Source organism: Myxocyprinus asiaticus, chromosome 10 (genome assembly GCF_019703515.2).
Source record: "Myxocyprinus asiaticus isolate MX2 ecotype Aquarium Trade chromosome 10, UBuf_Myxa_2, whole genome shotgun sequence".
NCBI classification, from domain to species: Eukaryota; Metazoa; Chordata; class Actinopteri; order Cypriniformes; family Catostomidae; genus Myxocyprinus; species Myxocyprinus asiaticus.
In genome coordinates, this window is record NC_059353.1 from 2,709,171 (window position 1) to 2,734,783 (window position 25,613).

The following is a 25,613-nucleotide window of genomic DNA, read 5'->3' on the forward strand; positions in this document are numbered from 1 at the left end:
TTTTCATGACAATAATGACATAACCTAGGCCTATAGTTTTATAGCTTCCAATCTCTTGACAGGACAGTCTCAGACAGGATAGTCCTTTTTTTACTTCATACTTCACAATAATTTTTTTTGAAATACCTTAAAAAAAAAAAAAAAAAGATGGTCCTGTCAGGGAGTGGAAACTATCAAACTATAGGCATAGGTTATGTCACTATTGTCACGACAAATAGTGAATAAAATAAATTACATTTATTTTTCATGACAATAAAGACATAACCTAAGTCTATAGTTTGACTAGTTTCCAATCTCTGACAGGAATATTCTGACACCATTCAATTATCGAATAGTCCCTGACAGGACTATCCTTCAAAATTCATTTATGAAATGTATTTTTCATAAACAAGATTCATAAATATTCTGTGCATTTTTCTCTTACCCTCAGGATGGCAACAAAAAGCCCCTACACTCGCCTGGCACCAATTTGCTGCAAATGTGCAAACACAAAAAGCTCTCACCTATGTGATGGAAGGAAGAGAGATTAGAGTCACCACTGTTAAAACGACAACTATTAGTGCACTCACTGATAGTAAAACTGTATATGTGACCACTAAAGTTGGTGACGAACCAGAATTTGATGAGGGGGTCACATATTTTCTTAAGAATGTCACCCTCTCAACAAGATATGGCCACCACTATTTATAATTTGGCCGTACGTCATCGAAATTCAGGGCAGCGCAACTCACCCTACCAGACAGCATGGAAAATGTGGCAAAGGGGGCCCTTTGTCCACCTTCACGCAGTGTTACAGGTGAAGAAGATGACATCTTCTATAGGGGAGAATATTTGAGTCTCCAGGGGCAAGTGGAAAAAGGGAGTAATTTTTATGCAATTATTGAATATCTAGTAGTCAACTAGAGTAATTTTGGTAATTCTGGATGCATTTCTCTGTTGCTTAAAGGGATAAAAATGTAAATAAATTCTGTGGGAAAACAACCTGATATTTAAGCAATTTTGAATGGTCTGCTGTGTGCCATACAGTGTTTCAAAGTCCAGTAGATGGAGGAAACGTTCACCTACTTCTTTTAACATTTCTACGCCTCAATGTAAATAGGTGCATTTCCACTACCTACTAAACTGGAGTGTGAAGCACTGGATGGCGCACAGGAGAGCAATGGCGGCTGCCAAAATTTACTGTTAAATGGGGATGTTTTTCACCAAAACCGATCGGAGCACTTAGAAAATGATCAGTGAGCTGCATGTACTTTTTTGCTGATAACAAAATTTAGTCAATATTACTCAAATAACTGCAAATTTGTACTTTGATTAAAATTAAAGCATAACTGGGTGAAACAGTGCACCAATTTTTTCGCATTTGCTTACTCATTATCATCATGCAGTAACACACTGACAAAGTGAGTGATGTATGCAGTCATGATATCAAACCCCCTCCACTCAGAATCCGATCACAAGTGGTCGCAGAGGTCGCATCTGATTCTGAGATGCAAATTAGTACCAGGTGTAAATGGTGATGTCTTGCCTGACCACTTGTGACACATCCTAATACCAGGTGAAAACGGGACCCAAGGCAACTCACTCTGTTCACAGTTTTGGAACAGAGCTAGTGACATCAACAGGGCTTGTTAATAATTGTGGGAGTCACTGCAGAGATGAACGTCACAAGTCGGAAGTGGGGTGAAACTGATAGGGTAAGGATGAAAGGACAGTGTTACAAGTAGTTGACAAATAGTGTCAACAACCTCTGCGCAAGCAGATGTTACATCATAGAAGGACAACTCCCTCCAGACAAGACTCAGCAGTGAATCTGTATCTAAAAGACGGATCAAACATTCAAGAATAATGAGGTTTAAGGGATAGTTCACACAAAAATGTAAATTCTATCTTCATTTACTTGCTGTCATACTGTTCCAAACCTATATGAGTTTTCTTTCCTCCCTGAAACACAAAAGTAGATGTTAGGGAGTGACACCCACAATCAGCATTCACTTTCATTAAATCTTTTATTCATACAATAAAAATGAATGGTGACTGAGGCTGTCACACCCTAACATCTCATTTTGTGTTCCACGGAAGAAAACTCATATGCATTTGGAATAACATGAGGATGAGTAAATTATGACAATTTTGATTTTAGGAAGAACTATTTCTTTAAGATTTTGAACAGGGAGGTTAGATGGTTTAAAAGAGAAGTGAAAGAGGTCATCCGTGTAAAATGAAGGAAAAGGAACAACCATCTTTGAAAAGGGTGGTGGTGGTGGTAGCTACAACACTGACTATGTTTACACTAGGGATGTGCCCTACGACTAATTTGACTGTTGTTTAAACGGAAGTTTTGTAACTGACTAGTTGACTAGTCTAAAGAGAAACCAACCTTCAGAAAACAGTAAAAAAAAAAAAAAAAAGTGTTTATGCGACCCATTTAAAATACTTAATCTATTCCAAATCCGATGCTAAATTCCACTGAAAAGGGGCATTTATCTGCGACGTCCTCGCCTTGAATTATAATCATTGTACTTTAAATATAGAACATGACACGCATTCACTGAATCAACGTTAGTGAATATTTAACAGACATATTTATTGAAAACAATGGAACAACCATTAAAAGCCTGTTCTAAATGGAAATCACCAAGTAAAAGTTACTTAACATATTAAAACAGTCAGGACATTGTCGAAAATAATTAACAGGTAGACTAAGCCAAATCTATGAGAGAGAAAAAAATGCGCTGAAAAGTTGCGCGTATTTCACAACGTGCAGTCGTGCATTAACCATTGATCTAATAAGACAGCTGTTCGGTAAAGAACGTCAACCAATAACAGTTACGATGTAAAAAATAAATAAATAATAGCTATAGGATAGAAAAAAATAGGCCTGTGATGTAGCCTTTACCCCATTCAGCAGTCGGCACCTTGTTGAAAATAGCCTTCTTAATCAGCAGATTAAAAAATGGCATACCTAGCCTAGTCATTTTCTAGGCTACTTACTCAAAAGCATAATTTTTTTTTGCCGCCGAGTGAGAGAGGGAAGAAGCATGCGCAGCCTGAGGTGAAATTAAACTCTGTATCTGCTCCAGATATACTCTTTTTTTTAAATAATATTTGTATTATTAATTCTATTTAAAATATGTAACATTACTATGACAATAATTTAAGTGCAGCCTCTGTAAAAATATAAAGCCAAACGTAAATGTGTAAAAATTATGATCAGTTTAATGGGGGGAAATATTAACCGACTAGTAATTCCAGTGTCGACTAGCAGCATCAGAACCGTTTAGTCGACTAGTCTCGCACATCCCTAGTTTACAGGCACACCAGAAAACTGTTTATTGCAAGAAAGCTGTTTAAGACACGAAAGCAGAGTTCACATTTACATTCACTGTGTTAGCAACGTATTCTTAGCACATGTATACTTACAGCGTTGTCAGTAAGTGGGCTTTTCCCACATCTTTCTATTACTTTATTTATCCCACGCACATACACACTCTTCAAAAACCTGTAAGAACGCCGCTTATGCGTTTACATGGCCACATAAACCGCATTCTCCAGCTTTCTTTTAATCCTTTAAAAAAGAAATTAGCCGTTTTCTTAAGTGCATGTAAATATAGTTAGATACTTACAGCACTAACCATATTTACATGCAAATAAGAAACTGTTTATTCGAAGGTTTTTGCAGAAAGCAGCATTTTGAAACATGTAAACATGAATGCTGTTGTCCTTACACCATTGGGGATTAGGAGAAATCAATTTAACACACCTGGATTTTTGCCGGAGAATGCAGTTTATATGGTCATATAAACACATAAGAGTGTGCATGTGCGTGGACAAGACCAGACAATTAAAATAACGGAAAGGTGTGGAGAAAGTGGTTTTCTAACAGTGCCGCATGTATACGCAGATTAAGAATACACCGCTAACACAGTGCATGTAAATGTGCACGCAGCTTTCTTGCAATAACTGGCTTTCTGGTGTGCATGTAAACATAGTGGCTGCCTAGTCTTCCCTACCCCAGCTGTTTCTGCCCAACTCACACCTGTTATCTTCATCTCTGCAGCAGCTCCAACAACAATTAACAAGTACTGTTGAGTTATTTGTGTGATGAGCTTAAATGCTGGGGAATCTTCATCATCAGATCACAACTGCTGAAGCCACTGGGATGAGTGTTAAAACATCTTAAGCAACAGAGAAGCACATCCAATTGAATAACTCAAGATAACTGAGAATTTTCACACACGTTACAGTTGAATTTACTAAACTTTTTCCAATTTGTAGAAACTATAACTTAATATTTAGATGACTTAAAAAGAATAGCACACCCATAAAAAAAGTTACAAATTGTGTCATTATTCACACTCAAGTTGTTTCAAGCTCCAAAAATCTAAACACAACCCTCAATCATGGTCCTAGAGTCACCCAACACTGCACATTTTGGATGCCTCCCTTTTTTGACACACCCTAGGTGAATTGTCCTGAATTGGAGGTGTCAGATAATGCCGAGTTTACACTACACGATTTTAGGCCCGATTTTCACTCACCAACAGTTTTGTGGAGATCGCAGACAAAAGCCCAAAATCATAGGCAAATCAGAGCTCGTTCCCATGAGCGACAAATGCAATGTATGAATTATCGAAGACACGATCTGAGAGAAGCACCGACGCGTCGCCGATGTCTACGAGATATCTAGCATGTTAAATATCTGGACCTGTCTGCGATTCCAAATCACGCAATGTAAAATGTGTTTTGACTGAATACAACTGCAGCGATGACTGGAGCTCACCCACCTGAATGCAGCTCTAAGGGAAAATGGAAATGGAAAGTTGAATTCTTCCAGCTACATGGCTGTGTATAATAAAAAACACATAAGCTGCTTCTCTAGATAAATTTCATGCAACAATCCCCCATTCCATAAAAGCTATTATGAGAACTTCTTTTCCAGTACGCACTGTACATAGAGTTATTCAGCTTTAACTTGAACTTTACAGCACCACAATACATCCAAATAAAATGATTAACCTAATATTACAGTTGCAACATTAACAATTGTCGTCGCTGGTAACATGCAATCACTCAAAGCAATGACATGAGCAAGGACTAGCCAAACAGTAGAAACACAGCTTACATTACATTATGCATTTGGTAGAGACTTTTATCCTAAGTGACTTACATTGCATTCTAGGCATACATTTTATAAAGTTCACACATTACCTGGGAATCGAACCCATGATCTTGGCGTTCTGCTATAGCAATATAAACAATTTTATGTAATTATTAGGGTGTAATGTTGCTGAGATATTTCAATAGGCTCATACATTCATTGTGCATTTAAGGGGATGTAAGCCTGAGTGTAAATTGTATTTTTGTTAAAATCCAGATTGCTGAGAGGAAGGTCGAGACAGACTACGTGCAGATTGTTGGCGTGTCAGGACATCATGACAGCCTCACTCTACTATGTAGTGACTTTGAGGAGTTCAATGTACCGGCCAACCTCTACCATGGCAGTGTGGACGAGCTGATAGAGCAGCTGCCAACAACTTACAAAAATTCAACATGTCCACAAATGTGTGATCAGTGTGGATTTTACTGATTCAGAGGAGTGATAAATAGTTTACAATTAGTAGTAATAGTTCACTTAGTATACATATAGTAGTTGTAATGGTTTAGTAGTAGTAGTTTAGTAGTTCACTTAGTTTACATTTAGAAGTGGTTTAGTAGTAGGACATTTAGTGAGTTAAATTCATGTGTCAGTGTTAGTTTGATGTGTTTTAATGAATGTTCTTTTTCTGTTGTTCATTTGACATTGTTCCTGTCATTGTTCCTTTGTCATGTTTGCTTGTTTAATGTGTAGCGTTTGAAAGATTTATGTGTACGTTTTATGTTTCTGTGTGTTTTAAAATGATAAAATTATTTGTAATCAAAATGTTAGTCTGATGTTTTTACACATACATACATTAACATTTAAAAGTTCCCTACTGATGATGCACTCATTTTTGGATTATCTCACGAGCGAAAGTGTCCTATAGTTACCTTAACCTATTAATTTTTTTTTCTTTCGAATCATAAGTTTGTAATGTTTTGATTTATCTTAAAGAAGGTGGTTGGTTTGGTTGTATTGAAAAGTTTTCTGGCACGGCGATTGAGATAATGGAAAATGTATATCCGGAACCTATATTGCCTTTTCTGGAATACTGAATAAAGAAGATTAAAAAAATAAATAAATAAATAAATAAATAAAGGATATCTGGAACCGTTCATTGTGGGTAATGTATCTCACTGGGAATTTGTTAAATCTTTTTATTTTTTTATGAATTTGAAAGCAAATCACTCATGGCTTGAGCAGAAACCTATCTATCCGTCTGTCTGACAGACTGCATGGCCTTTAAAACCTTCAGACTTCAAGCTTTTAAAACTACTTCAAACGTTCTGGCCAGGCTTTGTCAAGCCAACATAAATTTTGCCTTGACAAACCTTTTTATCTAGATAGATGGATAATAAAGACTCTGTTTTAGCACTTAGCTAGGTGTTACTAGCATGTTTTAGCACTTATCTAGGTGTTGCTAGCATGTTTTAGTATGTTTCTAGCATGTTGTTAGCGTGTTATAGCTAGATAAATAGAGAGAGATAGAAAGGAGGAATAGACATATAGATTGAATATAAAGCCTAATAGATAGATCTGGGTGGTCGTTAGGGAGTTGCTAGGGTGTTCTGGGTGATTGCTAGGGCATTGCTAGATGGTTGCTAGGGTATTCTGGGTGGCTGCTAGGTAGTTGCTAGGGTGTTCTGGATGGTTGCTAAGTATTTGCTAGGGTGTTCTGGTTGGTCGCTAGGGCGTTGCTAAGGTGTTCTGGATGGTCGCCAGGGCGTTGCTAGAGTATTCTTGGTGGTTGCTAGGCAGTTACCAGAGTGATACACAAAAGGCTCCTTGCTAGCCTGAGTCAAATGAGCCAACCCGGAAGTCTCTACGATGTTCTGGTGTAGAGATAAGTGTTTTGCTACTTGGTTGCTTGGGTGAGCTCATTTGGTTGCTAGGCAGTTGCCAGGGTTATACTTACAAGGCTGCTTGCTATCCTGAATCAAACAAGCCAGCACTTATGTCTGTATGACATACTTATCCAAAGATATCGCTCAGAGCCATTTTGAATGGAAGTCAATAGTGTTTGGTTGCTAGGGTGCTCTAAATGGTTGCTAGGGTGTGGCTAAGTGTTTTCCAGCATGATATTTAAAGTAGTGATGGGTCGTTCATGAACGATTCATTCATTTTGAACGAATCTTTTATGTGACTCAGAAGAATGAGTAGCCTCAGAGAGTGATTCGTTCATTTTGTGTTGGCCGTGCATGTGCATTGCGCAACCTCCGTTCGTTTGTTATGTGAAAACCGCATAGGGGCTGTACAGGAAACAGAAATGATCAGTTCACCTCTCGAGTCTTCTGGTCCGAGTCGTTTGTTCTTTTATCACGTGACAGCCATATACACTAGGCATTGCTCACACAGGAAACAGAAATGATTAGTTCACCTCTCGAGTCTTCTGGTTGTGTCATTTGTTCTTTTGTCACTTGACAGCCGTATCCGGTATGCAGTGACAAAAGAACGAACGACTCCGACAAGAAGTTTCCAGAGGCGAACTAATCTTTCTGTTTCTCATAATTTGTCCTTGGCTGCATCATCCATTTTTCCTTATTGGGACTATAATCAAAATTTGCGTAAGTAGACGTGTTGGGGGGGATTTGGCTATTGAAAATGTAACATTTTAATTTAATTCTGCTCAAATGAACGAAATGAACTAAATGACTTCAATAAAGATTCATTCATTTTGCTGAACGAGACTCAAAGATTCAAGTCAGTAAAATGATCTGATCTTCCCTTCACTAATTTAAAGGCTCCTTGCTGGAGCCAGGAGCAAAAGTTGAGGTTTCTACGATGTTGTGGTGCAGAGATATGTGTTTTACTATATGGTTGCTAGGGTAAGTCCATCTGGTTGCTAGGCAGTTGCCAGGGTGATGGTAAAAAGGCTGCTTGCCGGACTGAGTGTATTGAGCCAAACCTGAAGACTATGACATTCTGATCAGGAGATATCCATCTAAGCTATTTTGAATGGCAGTCAATGGGTTTTGGTTGCTAGGGTGCACTAAATGGTTGCTAGGGTATGGCTAAGTATTGTCCAGTATGATATTTAAAGGCTCCTTGCTGGTCTGAGTCAAATAAGCCAAAGTTGATGTCTCTACGATGTTGTGGTGCAGAGATCTGTATTTTGCTATACGGTTGCTAGGATAAGTCCATCTGGTTGCTAGGAAGTTGTCAGGGTGATCCTAAAAAGGCTGCTTGCTGGACTGAGTGTAATGAGTCAAACCTGAAGACTATGACATTCTGATCAGGAGATATCCATCTAAGCCATTTTGAATTTAAGTCAATGTGTTTTGGTTGCTAGGGTGCACTAAATGGTTGCTAGGTTGTATGCAGCTGGTAGAGTGTTAAAATGATGGAGTGAAAGAAAGAATAAAAAGAGTGATGTAAAGATAGAAAAGAAAGTGATGGATTGATAGAAAGTATGAGTGGTAAATTAGATAGAGCAGCTAAAGGCATATTAAAGGCCTTCTGTGTGTCTGTATACTTTTGAATTTTTGACATTTGGAGTTTGAAAAGTCTGAACATTCCATCAGTGTAAGTGAATGGGGATTTGTTCCGATGTTTGATCGTCTGCTGAGGGAAAACCGTAATTCCGATCAGTTAGAAAAGATATAGCACACTATTCGAGATCTTTCAAGCCAACCTAGTTATTCCAAATAATCAATTATCTCAATACATTAGGTGGTTTTTGAAATCAGAAATGTATTGACAAAGATTAAAAATTAAATAAACATTCAAATAATGTTATAGGTTAACATTTAATTAATTTCTTACCTCCGAAGTGTACAGTTTAGCGGAGACATCTATGCTTCTCGTCATTAGTGGCCAATAAACAACAATACAGTTCCAACAGTCATGTTCTTTTCGATTATATGAGTCAAATCTTTTTCAAATAAATACCATATGTATTTAATCTCACATCTAGAAGCAATTAATTAATTAGGAAATCGACAAATGAATGTCAGTCAGCTAGTTCCTCCACCAAAACAACCGTTAATTTTTGAATTCAGCAGCGCGCGATTTATATAGAGCAAAGCCAGTGATACTCCCTATACCCTATACACTCAGCTCTTGATCTTGTTCTTGATTGAGAAAAAACAAAACAAAAACATGGTACCCATGGTTTTCTGACCATGGTAAATTCTCATAAGGGTAATCTTACATTAGGTGCATACTTATGATATTATACTCACCTGCGAAGACCCACCCTGTTCTGTCATATTTCTAGAAGGTAAAGCAGAAGAGAATATAAGGAATAAATCATTTAACATGAGGGTATCATTTAATATGAGACGACTGATTAGGAAACTTAACAGTGCAGGTAGTCTAGCGTTAGCTTACCTTTCGTGAACCTAACTAAGAAACACTGATTACCAGCGCGCATATTTAAACTATAAACAAATGTATAACGGTGAGTGATTTCAGATAAAGAAAGAAAAAACATACCTGTATTGGTATTTGCCACTGCCAGCTCGGGAAGATGCTCATGGAATTGCTTTTTTTTTTTTTTTTTTTACTACTCGTTCGGTCGCCAAGCTCCGCCAACTAGCTCTTCTGATTGGCCAAAATTCTCTGATCTCTGAACAGTGCCCGCCGCTGCCTCTACAGATGCACAAATCACTTTTGCTACATATTTTACACAGATATGTGGTGCAAAAGGGAGAGCGCGCGAAACTTGTCATTTGCAAGCGAAAAACAGTGTTTGAGACTCGTAGCAGCATTTCAAGCAGTTGTAGTTATGTACTTATATTTGTGCTAGAAAAATATCCAAGAAAAAAAAAATTATTTGTGAGAAAATATTCTACAAGTGTGCAGCTCTCATTGGATGAATTCACATACTGATTTGCGGATGATCAAAATTTGTCCGTGATTTCACGTTTTTTGATGCGGGTGTGTGAATGTGTTTTGCACCATATTCACTGCAGTTTCTTAATTTGTCATTCGTAGAATAGGATTTGTACACCTGCAATGAAGAATTTGAGAAGGTGTAACTGTTGTGTTGTGTTTGTGGGAGAGAAAAAAAAAATCGAAAAATTTGCAACTCTTAAAAAAATTTCTCTGTGACTTAAAATTTACTGATACACATGTGGCTAATCTCTACAACTACAAATTCCACCGTCACAGACGCTCAGCTGTTTTGCTCCAAAAATACCTTCATACACAGCCTCCGACTGGGTAACAGATAAGCAAGAAAATAATGGTCAAATTAAATTGTTTAACTACGGAAGCTCTGAACCGCAAGGTGAAAAAAAAAAAAAAAAATAGTGTCTCAGTTCCTTCCTGAGCCTGTCTTAAATTTTTTTCTCTCTTCCTAAAATGTTTTTTTTTTCTCTTCCTAAATTTTCTTTTCTCTCTTCCTAAAAAATGTTTTACTCTCTTCAAAAATGTTTTTTTTTTCTCTCTCTTCAAAAAAAATGTTTCTCTTCAAAACAATTTTTTTTTCTCTCTACAAAATGTTTTTTTTCTCTCTTCAAAAAGTTTTTTTTTTCTCTCTTCAAAAAAATGCATGCGGTACCAACCTTGGCCACCAGGTGCCACTGTCAGTAAACGTAAGCAAATCTATAAAACACATAAATATCCACAGAATACATAATTAAATACCACACATCATAAATACACACCATCAATGATTAGTCAATACATGCCATTAATACCACTCAAGCTAAATACATAGCCGTCGTCAAATACATTACACATAACATTCATTGAGGCCTCCCTGGAGAAAAAACCCCCCACAAGCATGTAAAACAAATAACCCAACAACAAAATGTACTGCAAAGGATTTAATTTATAAATGATCTTTTCGTTTAGAAATTAGATTACTTACAACAATATTAACATTACCAGATGTACTCCTAACACTTCAAAAGGACAGACATAATAATAATTTCCCCATGTTTCCCGTTTTACTCAATACATTCCTTCGCTTCCACCATGCAACACTGTGCAAACGGCATAGATGGTTTAGAAAGACCAACAGTTTCAAACAAAAAAATAACTCCAGTTGTTACACGACAACGAATGCCATATCAAACATATGTAACCTTATTTTGTCTTGATTAAGGTTTGCAAACCCTTAAATAAATAATAAATGTATTATTCAGCTATATAGCAACAGAGAAAGCATTAAAAGCATAAGATTACATGTTTACTGATAATGGCACCTGGTGGCCAAGGTTGGTACCGCATGCATTTTTTTGAAGAGAGAAAAAAAATGTTTTGAAGAAAAAAAAAAAAAATTGAAGAGAGAAAAAAACCAAACACTCGAACCAAATGCGCGTGCACGTATTAGACGCAGATATTCCACATCTGTTCATTTTAATGTGTTCAATTCCCATATTCCGTGATCTTACTTTACACCCGTTTATCCACCTCATCAAATATTATGAAAAATAATAAAACGTGTGAAATAAATATAAAACCTAAAAACGTTCTGTATAAGTTATTTTTAGGTGATCCCACAAAAATCACCCTGCAACGTTTTGGGAACGTTAGTTTATGGTTATAAAATAAAGAACCTAAAGAGAACGTTCTTAGTACGTTAGGAATTGGTTCCCAAAAAATAACTAAACGGGAATCTAACGCTAACGTTAGGGGAACGTGTTTGCTGGGATCCTACTCGTTTGACATACTGCTTTTAGAATACTATATAGTTGAATTGTCTGCATATTTGGATGTGGGCAGTACATAGTAAAGACTGCAACAAACAGATCACATTCTTCAGTTTTTCAGCAGATGTTGTTTCCTCTGCAGGTGACGTGTTGACATTTCTGGACTCGCATGTTGAGTGTAATGTGGGCTGGCTGGAGCCTCTGTTAGAGAGAGTTTACCTGGACCACAAGAAAGTGGTCTGTCCTGTTATTGAGGTCATCAGTGATAAAGATATGAGGTAATGGAGTTTATTAAGTCATTCATATGCATTTGGAGCTCCCCTACAACCAAGTGCAAATTCTATAATGCAGTGATGGTAATAGATGGAAATATTATACTTTTATAAATACTATGGTACTGAATGATTACCATATTCATATACCATGGTATTTACATGCTACACCAAGGTACTTTAATACATAGTACCAAAAACATGTTCTTATGAGACTCAAGACCTCTTTCCATTGCATAATTTCTTTAATGAACTGTCAAACTTCATGCACTAAAAACATTTTTTTTCTCCTGTTTTCTGTCCATGAAGTTATATGCTGGTTGATAATTTCCAAAGAGGCATTTTCCGATGGCCGCTAGTGTTTGCCTGGAGCGCTCTGCCTGAGGAATATATCAGACAGAACCACGTGAAGGATTCTGACCCCATCAGGTAATGTCCAACATATGGAGAGTGTATAAGGCTGGTAAAGGCCATGAGCATCAGAGTATGTGAGTGGAGTGGAGCGACAACCATTTCCCCTCCCTCCTTATTTTATAATAATTCCGCTCCAGCTCCACTTCAGGTTGTCCATTTCCCGTGTTCGCTCCATGCAAAAATATGCTCCTAACTACTGCTCCACTGTAAAGTCTTTTCAGTATGCTTTCAATTATCACAAACCTCTGTGAAGATGTATTAAATGAAAACTAAATACACAATACTAGAAGAAAAGCTTTAATGCGCTTTATTAAAAGACTAACATTAGTCTATATCCCTGTAAAGCCTGACATTATGAAATAATGCTGCCTTCACCTGCTATCAGAATTATCGTAAATACGAGTTTCCCATTCGGAAGTTGCACATGATCACGACCCCTCAAGTTGTTATTACGACTGGGAAACTCTGAGATAATTTTGATACCTGAGTTTCCGAGATAGGAGTCCTAAACTTTCAATGTGGTGGAGTACAGTTTCTGTAGTGAATGACAGGTTTTATTCATTTTTCTAAATGCAGCTAATTGTTAGCACTTACCTTTTTGGTCATATTTATTTATGTTTATTCTCAACCATTTGATGCATGTTGTACATTTTTACACCGCAAAAATAGCTTGTATTTGACCAAAAATAAAAAGGATTCGAAAAAAAATAAAATAATAAAGAGGTTAATGTATTATATTTGATACATTAGGCTTTAAAAGTCATTATGGTAAGATGACATCATAATAGCTATTAATATGAAATAATGAGATCTTTATAATGACAGAGCAGACTGCATATATGAAAATACACAGAAATATTAGTTCACACTTAAAATACTGTATATCTTATAAAAAGTATGTCAGAATTTTCAAAGAATTTTGTAATGTAATGGAGATCATATTTGATACATGGATTTCAACATGCGTTTTCAATTAAAATAATGTACAAAATTTTAGCAAATACTAATTTTAAAATATCAGTAGCCATATAATCATTACTGTTACTTTATTCAAATCAGCAAAGATTTCACATAAAAAAACGAGTGGATGCAATACAAACGCAGACATTTTTGTAAAAGTTTTAAAAATATTTATTTTCATCAAGAAATGCCCGGAAACGTCCAACAGGTGGCAGCAGACATCTCGTACATTGCAGAGAACCTCTCTGGTTACTTGACTGTAACCCTTGTTCCCTGAAAAAGCGGAACGAGATGCTGCGCTTGATTCAGCGCTTATGGAAACGTCTTTAGGAGTGACCAGCTGTGAATATGTGTGCAACACGTCAATGAAATTGACTAGAACCTTTATAGCCTCTGTTGGTGACATCATAATGCGCCAGTACCAGAGGCTATAAATAGATGTGCCACAGGTGCATCGTCAGGTATATTTGTCTGAAGAGCAGTCCTGGGACATCCTCAGTGCGGCAATGAAGCACAGCATCTCGTTCTGCTTTTTCAGGGAGCAAGGGTTACAGTCAAGTAAATCGAGACCTTCCCTGTCAAAAGCTACACTTAATGCTGTGCTTGATTCAGCACTTATGGGAATGAGAATACCCACGCCGCCGCACTGTGTGTGTCTGGACCCCTTACGGTTGTGTAGTGTGTGCTCACAAGAACGTGAAAGGTCTCAGACATGAGCTTGTGATGTTGACTCAAGGACATGAGAGCCTGGAGTGGCATGAACATCCAAACTATAAAATCTTATGAATGTGTGCGGAGAGGACCAGCTGCCTCATTACAAACATGCTGCAGAGGGGCACCCCCCGCCAAAGCTTTAAAAGAAGCAACCCCCCGGTAGAATGAGCCCTCACGCCTACTGGCGAAGCTTGACCGCGCGCCTCATAGGAAAGGGCAATAGCATCCCTCACCCAATGTGATATTGTCTGTCTTGTGGTGGCCGCCCCCCTGTTATGGCCCCCATGACAGACGAATAGTTGCCCTGACTTATACCACTGGCTAGTATGGTGGACGTAGGCCTGAAGAGCACGGACTGGACACAGTCTGTGAAGTTTCTCCTGATCCGGCGTTGTGAACGGCAGAGGACAGAAGGCCTCAAGAGTGACTGGATGTACAGTCGAGAAAGGAAGTTTAGGCAGTTAGTCAGGACGAGGATGCAATATCGCTTTTGCCATTCCTGGGGCAAAGTCTAAACAGGATGGCAAGACAGACAGAGCCTGCAAATCCCCAATTCTTTTTAAAGAAGTGATAGCCATAAGAAAAACCATCTTTAGAGTCAGGAGCTTGTCAGACACCGACTCTAGAGGTTCAAAGGGGGTCTCAACCAGACCCTCAAGGACTATAGCTTAGTCCCATGAAGGGATCCTGGTTCTAATGGGAGGCCTCAGTTGCATGGCCCCACGAACGAAGCGAGCGAGCTAAGGATATTTCCCCAGTGGCACCCGGTCAATCAAGGTGTGGCAAGCCGACAGAGTGGCCACATAAACCCTGAGAGTGGCGGGGCATGTGCCTACTGATAATTTCTCCTGCAGGAAGTCCAGAACTCAAGCAATCTGGCAGTTAACTGGATCTGCATTATGTGCAGTGCACCACCTTTCAAAGACACCCCATTTAGTGGCATAACTTTTTCTAGTGGAAGGAGCCCTAGCACTCAAAATGGTCTCAGTAACTTCAGGTGAAAACCCAGTGTCCCTCAGTTGGTACCCTTCAGGGGCCAAACATGAAGGTTCCACAGCTCGGGCCGGGGATGAAATATTGTCCCCTGCACTTGAGACAGAAGGTCTCTCCTCTCCAGTATCACCCAAGGCGAGCCGTCAAGGAGAGATATTATCTCCGAGAGCCATACTCTGTTCGGCCAATGCTGCGCTATCAGTAAGAGGCAAGATCCTTGTTGACGAACTCTGGCTAGAACTCCCGGGAGCAGAGAAACCAGAGGAAACGCATACAGGTGTATTTTGAGCCATGTATGCGCCATCGCGTCCAGACCCAGGGGGGCTGGGTGACTCAGAGAGAAGTAGAGGGGACATTGCGCTGTCTGTTGGGAGGCGAAGAGGTCCACCTCTTAACCAGATTTGTTTCACTACCTTGGGGTGGAGTTTCCATTCTCCCATTGGTATTTTCTGTCTGGACAGTAAATCCGCTCCCACATTCAGGCATCCAGGGATATATACTGCTTTGAGTGACAGGAGCTTGCCCTGGGCCCAAAGAAAAATCTGCCGTGCTAGTCTGTTTAGCTGGTGCGACCGCAGTCCTCCTTGGTGATTTATGTAAGAGACTGCCGCTGTGTTGTCCACCCGCACCAGGACATGGCAGCCTCTCAGATGCTGGAGGAAGTACTTCAGGGCCAGAAATACAGCCATCAACTCGAGACGGTTTATGTGCCAATCGAGCTGGTGACCCTCCCATTCCCCTTGAGCTGGATGACCACTTAAGACCGCTTCCTAGCCCGACAGGGAGGCATCTGTCGTTAGCAATCTGCAAAGGCAAGACACACCTAGAGTGGGACCCAAGGTGAGGAACTGGGGTCTGAGCCACATAGAGAGGGTATGTAGCCCGCAGCACGTAACCCTTATCTGCCTTCGGGGATTGGCCCTTGGATGAAATCCCCTGGCTTTGAGCCACAACTGAAATGGTCTCATATGCAAAAGGCCCATAGGGATCACAGAGGACGCAGATGCCATGAGACCTAACATTCGATGATACTGAAGAACAGTACGATCTTGGCCTAGCCTGACTTTGCTCAGGGTATTCTGAATGGTCTCGATTCAAGCGGGAGACAGCTGTGCCCGCATCATGATCGAATTCCATACGATCCCTAAATATGTCATTCTCTGGGCAGGAGAAAGAATGCTTTTCTTGTCGTTGAGTCTCAACCCCAGAGAAACTAGATGAGCTAAGATGACATTTCTGTGCTGTAATGCCAGTTCTTGCAAATGTGCTAGTATCAGCCAGTCGTCTATGTAATTCAAAATGCGGATGCTCTGGAGTCGCAATGGAGCCAGTGCTGCATCCATGCACTTTGTGTATGTGCGAGGTGATAAGGCTAGGCCGAATGGAAGAATCCGATATTGGTAAGCTTCACCCCCGAAAGCAAACCTCAGGAACTTCCTGTGTTGTGGCAGTATTTCTATATGAAAGTATGTGTCCATGAGATCGATCGTGACTAACCAGTCGCGATGTTGAATTTGTGACACGATCGTCTTGACAGTTAGCATCTTGAACTTGAGCGCCTTGACTCAGCAGTTCAAGCCTCAAAGATCTAAAATCGGATGCAATCCCCCATCCTTCTTGGGAACCAGGAAGTATCCGCTGTAGTAACCTGACTCTCTCTCTCTGGAAGGGGAACATGTTCTATGGCCCCTTTGACCAGAAGTGATTGCAGCTCTTGTGACAGTAAATGTGCTTGTTCCGGTTTCACGGTAGTGGGGACCACGCCGTTGAAACGCGGAGGACGGCGAACGAATTGAATACTGTAGCCCTTTTCTACTGTCTATAGGACCCACATAAAAATACCTGGCAGTAGCTTCCACACTGCCAGGTTCTCTGAAATGGATACCAATTTTGATACTTCCCACTGAGGGAATGTTGGATGTTCCATGCCCTGGGCAACAACAGGAAGCATCAGAACACTCAACATTTTGCTGTAAATCACTGCCCCCCGAAACACCAGAGGCAGTGGGGATGGAGAGGTTTCGTGGGGGTGTCGGGAAGGAGTGGGTAGATGTTTTGCGTTCCTCGTCCCGAGGGGGGCTACCCCCACAATGCTGGGCACAAGACCGTCAGGACTTCTTTTTGGAAATAATGGTCCTGAGGTCTTGCTTTGGAGGCTGCTGAGGGTGACGAGCCGGTCCCCAATCTTTACAAGGGGGAGCGCGACTCGCCACACTTTGTTTTTGAGTCTCCATTCTAGAAGGACCGGGGCGAGGCTGGGTGGCCGGCAGCCCCTCCCCCTAAATGCGGCGAGGAAGGAATTGCACAAAGGCTTCCTCGTGTTTTTTCGCCTCCCGAAATCTGGTGACGACTGTATTCACCGAATCGCCAAACAGGCCAGAAGGTGAGACTGGGGCATCAAGTAGGAATACTCTGTCCTTATTCTTGATGCCCGTGAGGTTTAGCCACAGATGCCTGTAACACTGCCATGGTGTGTAGCGCAGTACCAGCCTGACCTGCTGCTTGATAAGCATTCCCCACAAGCGTTGAGGTTCTACATGGCTTTGTGGGGAGAGTTGGTCTTTTTAATGATGATGTCGAACCAGGTGAGAGATAGCCCGTGAGCGTCTCTTCTACCTGTGGCATCATCGTATACCCCCGTGCCTTAGCACCCACGATAGTCGAATATGTCGACATCGAAGGCACAAAGATACGGGAAGTATAAGGTTTCCCCCATGAATGAGTCAACTCGTCATGGAGGGCTTCAAAGAAGGGGAGAGACTGATTTTGTGTTCCCTTCCCCTGGCCACCAGACAGAAATCTGTCTTCTAGTTTCGATTGTTTGTGGGTCTCTTGTTCGCATGGCCAGTCTAGCTGTAATCTGGCCACCGCATGAGTAACCACCTCGAGTAATTCCTCAACCACTTTGTCATCATGTGAGGAACGTTCAGAGGTAGGCAATTCAAAGTCCGCAGACCCAAGAGATTCATTGTCCCCCTCATGAACCGAAGAGACGCCGGGGCACGCTTCGAGATCACGCGAAGAACAAACTGGATCTGGAGAGAGAGCGAGCGAAAGGGACGGACCCGTCTCTCGCTCCTCAGCCAGATCCATACGCAAGCCCCACGATGGAATGGTGGGTGCTGGCTCTTGGAAGTAAGCGAGATGAGCGCGCAGCGTCTTCACTGTGAACAGCTCACAATGCTCACACTCACCTCGCTCCAACGCAAGAGCAGATTGCTTTTCCCCCAAACAAACAAAACAAAACTGGTGTGTGTCCGATTCAGCCATAGGACGTAAGCATGGTAACACACACCGTTTGCTTTGTTGATCGCACAATTCTTTCTTTTGTCTTTTCCACACTTGAATGACAGAGAAAGAGAAAGTTTTCTGCACACTGCCTGACAAATCTAACTCCTATCAGAAGAAAAATAGAGAGCTGAGAAGCTGAGAAGCACAAACACATCACAGAGTGGTTGAAGACAAAAGACCTGACGATGCACCTGTGGCACATCTATTTATAGCCTCTGGTACTGGTGCATTATGATGTTACCAACAGAGGCTATAAAGGTTCTAGTCAATTTCATTGACGTATTGCACACATATTCACAGCTGGTCACTCCTAAAGACGTTCCCATAAGAGCTGAATCAAGCGCAGCATTAAGTGTAGCTTTTGACAGGGAACATGATTTTCGGCAGAATTTTGATTGTTAAAGGGGCATTCAGTAGTTCTCTAGCTAGCATCAGCATTGCTCTTCCTGTACTTTAAGTACCGATGTGACAGTGGTGTTAGACGCTGTACTGCCATCTATCGATGTGGATGAGCATGATCGTCTCTGCTGCCCTCGTCAGCTTTGGAATATTGTTTGCCTCTGGAAAATGTCGGAGTTTGAGGTCATTTCTAAAGTTATTTATTACTACTATAATATAATTGTTTTGCCTAAAAACAAACATCTGAAATCAAGTGAACAGACTTGTACTGTTAAGGACAGATTATTATTGTCCCTCATATCAATAATCTTTGGAGACTCTCTACATTTCACGTTATTTTTAAAGACAGTTATTACCTTTATTAGAGAACTGCTTAGCATAAAATGAACCTCATTATCTAGCAATACAGAATTTATGTTAAAGGAAAGATTAGAATTGTTTTTGATGATCAAATTTAGCATGTCCATGAATACTGTATTTGAAGAACTCGTTTAATTTCCAAGCAACCAACGTCATGATTTACACAAAATCCACAACAATCGCTGTGCAAAGCTACTTTGCACTAAACAGTTGAAGATATAGATGCCTTACCATTACCAATGTTTTCTCTAGTTTTTTGCCTTTGCTGGTCTTTCTGTCTTCTTGCTTGAAGCAAGTTGCTTCAGACCTTTTTTTTGCTTCTTCGGCAGTACAGCTACTGGATCTCCCATTGTCTCCAATACTAAACGCATGATAAGTAAGTATGTTCCATTGTGTTCAGTCACCATGACAAATTCCTTGTGTGTGTAAGCATACTTGGCAATAAAGCTCATTCTGATTATTTTTGCTCTTCACATCACCAAACAACACTGCTCTAAGCATAGCCAAGAGTATATACACAGGCGGCAGCCAATGAGTGCGAGGATTCTCTTCTTCGACGTTTAGTGAAACACCGTGGGTCATGTGATTTCAACATGGCGAAACACATTGAACGATGTGACCCGCACCATGTAAAATAAAACTCTTTTTATAGAAAACTATTATGAGTAGAGTCTTCATCTCATGAATGGAGTGTACACCATTCAGATCAAACTTCACAAAAACACAATTCATTCATTAATGTGTAAAACTTTTTAAATTAGCCCCAAATTACTGAATGCACCTTTAATGATGTACAGGCTTTAGAAAATAGTGTATAAAATTATACAGATGGTGTTATTTATATTAGCTTACCTTTGAAACCTGTTGGCAACATTCTCTGGATTAAATAAATTAAATAAATTACCAAAAAAAAAAAAAAAAAGTAAATTAAATAAAAAACATAAATTATCAAACTAAAAAAATAAAATATAAGTGTACAAAAATTGTATTAAATCAAGTTAATAGATTACCAAGTGAAAAAAAAAAAAAAAACATTATTAAGGCCACATATTATTGCCATTTCTATTATTGCACTTTCTTTAAATTATAAAATTAACCTTGCGCTCTAATTCTGTGAATTAAAAAAGGTAGGTTGAATGACATTCTCAGAATGTTGTACACTTTTATTTTTATTTAATTTTTTTATTAAGACTAGATAAGACTATCAAAACTAAATGTCCAATGCTGAGTTCACTTTCAGAAAAACTAGCTTTTGAATCTTTTAAATATTAAAATATTTTAAATCTACCTCTCTTGGCTTGTGTTTGCTGAGCTGCTTCATCTGCAAATGTAAATTGCATAAATTACAATACTGAAAAACATTTTAGATGGCAATCAGTTAAGTCAAACTAAGCAATATTAACAAATTGATTAGTTCAGTTGGTGTTTTGCATTTTGTCTACACCAGACGTGGGCTTCGTGTCGCGTCAAATGCAATAGAAACCAATTAGAATGAATGATGCTATCTACATTGGAAGCGTCCATCGCGCTGAAAGTAAACGGGTGTCCAGTTCTATTTTGTGCTGCACTCACTGGAGCTACTACTGCCAACAACACAAATAAACGGCTTAGAATATTCGCATCAACACGTCCAATGTAGACAGCCTAAAGCCATTGCGGTGTGTTGCATCGCTTAACTCAAAGGATGGTGTAGAGGGTGTTAGGTTGTTAAAAGTTCAATTCTATTTAATGCAGGACATGATACAGTTGAGGTGGCAAAGCATTAGATTTGATATATGATATGATAATTTAAAATATTTAATAGGGGAGAGAGAGATATGTATTACTGACCTTAGATTTTGTTCCACACGTGAACGGATATTATCGTGTTTTCTCGACACGTCTTTCAAGATTCCACAACAAGCTTTTGGTCCTGGCAATCACCTCCCCACTCGCATTCTCTTTTGTCATCATTACTTTTCAAAATACGCCAGTTGAGGTAGGAATAAGGAGCCGAGACACGAGCATGTGTTGAAGGCAAGTTTAACTCAATAATAGGGAGCAAGCATGAACACAAAACACAGAAAGTGAAAGTGAAGTAACCCTCGCGTGGGAGGTCCAATATAACCAAGTGCCGCTACTCGGTATTGGCAATACATTTGTATTTTTTCTTTTTATTACATTCTTATTAATAATATAAGGAATTCCATCTTTCCTTCATGCCAGTTGTGTTTTTCACATTACTTAACACATAGTGAATTCTTGCTGAAATATGGGCCGCACTGTGGAGCACTCTTGGAGCGAGAGAAAACAATGGGGGGATGGGTGTCACCAAGTTGGTGTTAACAAGTTTTGTGCAAATAATGTAAATATTTTATTGTTTTGATAAATAGTCATTTTTGATGACCAATTCAAGCACTCCAATAAATATTTCACATAATTAATTTAATAATTTAATCTGTACATCTGAAACAGTCAGTACTGGGATTTTGTTAGTCAGTGGATAAATACATGGATCAGTTATTATGACAGAATGACAGATTGGTCTCAAGTTTTTGCCTGTATTACAAGGAATCCTAGGTCCTAATCTGCCCTAATATAACTTTTTAATTTAATAAATGAAGATTGCATCTGTATGTCATTGGATGTATATTATGAGCAGAGACACATCTATTTGCATTTTGCTTTGCGATTTAACCGGAAAGGAGTGCAAGCTGTGGAACAGCAGAGTGAGAGGAGCGCACGTCTGAATGCATGAGAGAACATCGCCGCCCACTGTCACTCAATGCCACTGATAACAGCCGTCAAAATAAACTCCAGCGCTGGATCGCCTCTTATTATAACACACACAGGGGTAATGGAAACTCCTGCTCTCAATTATACTTTTGCGTTCTTTTGAAGCTTGAAGAGGTGGCCACTATAAATTGCCATTGTATGACATCACTGAGCACAACACTTTTTCATGATGATTTTCATGACATTTAGTTCCGTTAACGGTTCTCGAGCATTTGTTCTTCTGCCGATGTGGACAAAACACTGTACTAATATAGGCTACTTTTTTAGTGTTTCCTGCACTGCCATTCAGCGGTTCCTCTCCCAAATCTACAGCGGGAAATAAACATCTCATCTAGTGTAATCCAGTTCCCGAATGAATTAATCTAATGAGCTGGTTCTTTCGAATCTACAAGTGAAACAAACAGCGTGACCAGCGCAGCCCGATCCACAAACAAATGACTCTTGTGAGACTTGAAAAGAACCACAAATTGTTACTGTTTTGTGTATAAGGCTCATGAGACTTAAATCAGAGTAATATTTTATGGTTGTTCAGATGACAATGATTAATTAATTAGTGCAATTTACAAAAGGTTGTAATATTTACATTAGTTAACATAAACTAATAATGAACAATACTTTTACAGCATTTATTAATCATAATGTTAATTTCAACATATACTAATACATAAAAAACAACATTAAAAAATAAACAGTTGTATTTTTGGAAATTAACATTAACCAAGATTAATAAATACTGTAAAAAAAATATTGTTCATTGTTAGTTTATGAAACCAAATGTTAAGACGTAGAACCTTATTGTAAAGTGTTGTCAATGAATGAATGAAATATCTTAATTAAAAGTCTGAGTAAACACACATTTTCAAGAATCTGTTCTCATTTTTGGTAACATGTTGCTGAGAAAGGTAAATGCAACATGGATTGCATTTCTTATTTCAAAATATTTCTTCCTAAAAAGTAGGCCTACTATAAGAATTGTTAATGGAGTCGTTTACGATTCCTATCCTTAAGGAGGAGTAACAACCAGATGCATTTACACTTGGCCAAGTCGTGTCTTGTATTTGTCTTAAATGCTATTGCTATCTGTCTCATGCATAGCTATCCAATCGGTAAAAATGCAAAAAATGACCAAAAATCTAGTTTTATAGGATATGCTGTGATTTTGTTATAGTATGCAATAATGTATATGGTATTATACACACCTTTTTGTGCTGATAGTTTAAATGTTGATAGGAGACTGTAACCATATGTTATTATTATTATTATTTTAATTGTTCCACAGGTGTCCTGTTATGGCAGGGGGTCTTTTCTCTATAGATAAGAACTATTTTTATGAGTTGGGTGCGTATGACCCAGGCCTGGATGTGTGGGGAGGAGAAAACATGGAAATCTCTTTCAAGGTAAACCAACTGTGAAACTGACTTATTACCAGGGCCAGTCACTGCCATTTTAACCTGAGACTGTAAAGGGGTCAAATGATGAGGAATCAAAATCTGGATTTTATGGTAAAAATGTAAAATTTTGATGGTATGTCAAAATCTGTCAAACTTTAAGATGTTTCTGGCTGTATGCAGCATCTGCTGCTGTTATGCATATTCTTTTGAAGAATCCCAACATTAGAAAAGAATATCCAAAGTTTATTTTTTAAAAGATCCCTGATCGTTTAGTCCGATCTTAACAGCTTATGTGTCACATTTCAGGGTAGATCCCTTTTAACCTTAAATTAAATCAAGCCATACCCGAAATAATAATGTATATTATCAGGTGGCAGCAGGTAATGTGTTGGTTGTGCTGTAGATCTGGATGTGTGGTGGCGAGATTGAGATCATCCCCTGCTCACGTGTGGGACACATCTTCCGTGGTGATAACCCTTACAAGTTCCCTAAAGACCGGGTGAAGACAGTGGAAAGGAACTTGGCCAGGGTGGCAGAGGTATGGCTGGATGAATATAAAGAGCTCTTCTATGGTCACGGCTATCACCACCTGCTGGACAAGAGCGTGACTGATATAGGAAACCTGACAGAACAAATTGTGCTGAGAGAGAAACTCAAGTGTAAGAGCTTTAAATGGTACCTGGAGAATGTCTACCCAGACCTGGATGCCCCTCTGGTCAAAGCTGAAGGACTGGTATGTAGAAAATAAATTAGCGAACGAATGATGAATTAAACTGAATGATGTATTTAACAAACAAAAAAAAACTTGAGTTAGAATGGTCCAAATCACCCATTTGCTTTCTGGTCAGGTCTTTGCTTTAATTTTTTGATTTTATTGCCTGTTTTCTTTTAGATTTTCAACATTGGGGCCAGAAAATGTTTGATATTTCAAAATGGCATTTTATCCTTTGATAAATGTGATCTCACAAATAAGGTAAATACAAATAATCAGACAATTCCTGATGTATTATTTAGACCTGTTTCACACTGCACAAGCAAGCAGTGCATATTTAGTTCTGGGCACGTTAACAGATTGCAGCATTCACACTGCGCATATACACCGATCAGCCACAAAATTAAAACCACCTGCCTAATATTCTGTAGGTCTCCCTCGTGCCGCCAAACAGCGCCAACCCTCATCTCAGAATAGCTTCTCACCACAATTGTAAAGAGTGGTTATCTGAGTTACTGTAGACTTTGTCAGTTCAAACCAGTCTGGCCATTCCCTGTTGACCTCTCTCATCAACAAGGCATTTCTGTCCGCAGAACTGCCCCTCACTGGATGTTTTTTTGTTTTTGGCACCATTCTGAGTAAACTCTAGAACAGTGGTTCTCAAGCATTTTTTGATGAATGCCCCCCTACTTCATTTCCTTACCCCATAAATATAAGTTGTAACAAAATTTAATTATGTTCCCTCACTCCCTTAATGTAGCCTATGACACAGTTAATAGATCTGAAGTAGTGATATGATAATATTTATTACTATAGTAAATTCAAGGGTGGTGATGTAGAATTCTGTACCGAATTCAAATGGTTTCTGCTTCTCGCGTCTTGCTTCTCACTTATTCTCGCAAAGCTGCGAGTATAAGAGCTCGAGACCTTGCTGCAGTCTGCATGTAAAAACGCACCTGGTTTGCGCTCACGCTGCTCTGTCCATTGAGCCGTATCCATCTACAGAGCCATACAGGTGCATTAGCCGAGGTTGTGCCTCTGCCTGTGTATTTGACGTTGCTAAACCAGATACTTCAGATGCATCACTAGACTTCAAAATCAGATGAACCATGGTACAAATGCGTACCAACCCGAATAATTGAGAACCAACTGAAATACTCCAAGTCTAGATAAATGTTTTAATGCAAAGAGGAACTTGACAATAGATTTGATTATTAGGACTGATAAATGCCCCCCATTTGTAACCTAATGCCCCCCTCTCTACTAATTTGCTCTCAGCGCCCCCTGGCATCTTTTGAACGCCCCCGTTGAGAACCCCTGCTCTAGAGAAAGTTGTGCGTGAAAATCCCAGGAGATTGGCAGTTAAAGAAATACTCAAACCAGCCCATCTGGCACCAACAATCATCCATGCAATTATTTAATCAGCCAATCATGTGGCTGCAGTGCATAAAATCATGCAGATAGGGGTCAGGAGCTTCAGTTAATGTTCACATCACATCATCAGAATGGGGAAAAAAATTGATCTCAGTGATTTTGACCGTGGCATGATTGCACGGCACAACAGTCTCTAGAATTTAACAAAAAACATCCAGTGAG

General features: G+C 39.4%; 1 protein-coding gene across 2 annotated transcripts in view; it reads left to right on the forward strand.

Annotated features, from left to right (window-relative positions):
* The window catches only part of LOC127446831 (polypeptide N-acetylgalactosaminyltransferase 5-like), a 69,524-nt gene that overhangs the window by 25,950 nt on the left and 17,961 nt on the right, over positions 1-25,613 (forward strand). For both annotated transcript variants that reach the window (XM_051708103.1, XM_051708104.1), the window contains 5 exons: positions 11,879-12,014; positions 12,318-12,437; positions 23,194-23,311; positions 23,709-24,038; positions 24,198-24,278. In XM_051708103.1, coding sequence (XP_051564063.1) covers positions 11,879-12,014; positions 12,318-12,437; positions 23,194-23,311; positions 23,709-24,038; positions 24,198-24,278 — 785 coding nt within the window. The remainder of the gene's footprint in view (positions 1-11,878; positions 12,015-12,317; positions 12,438-23,193; positions 23,312-23,708; positions 24,039-24,197; positions 24,279-25,613) is intronic.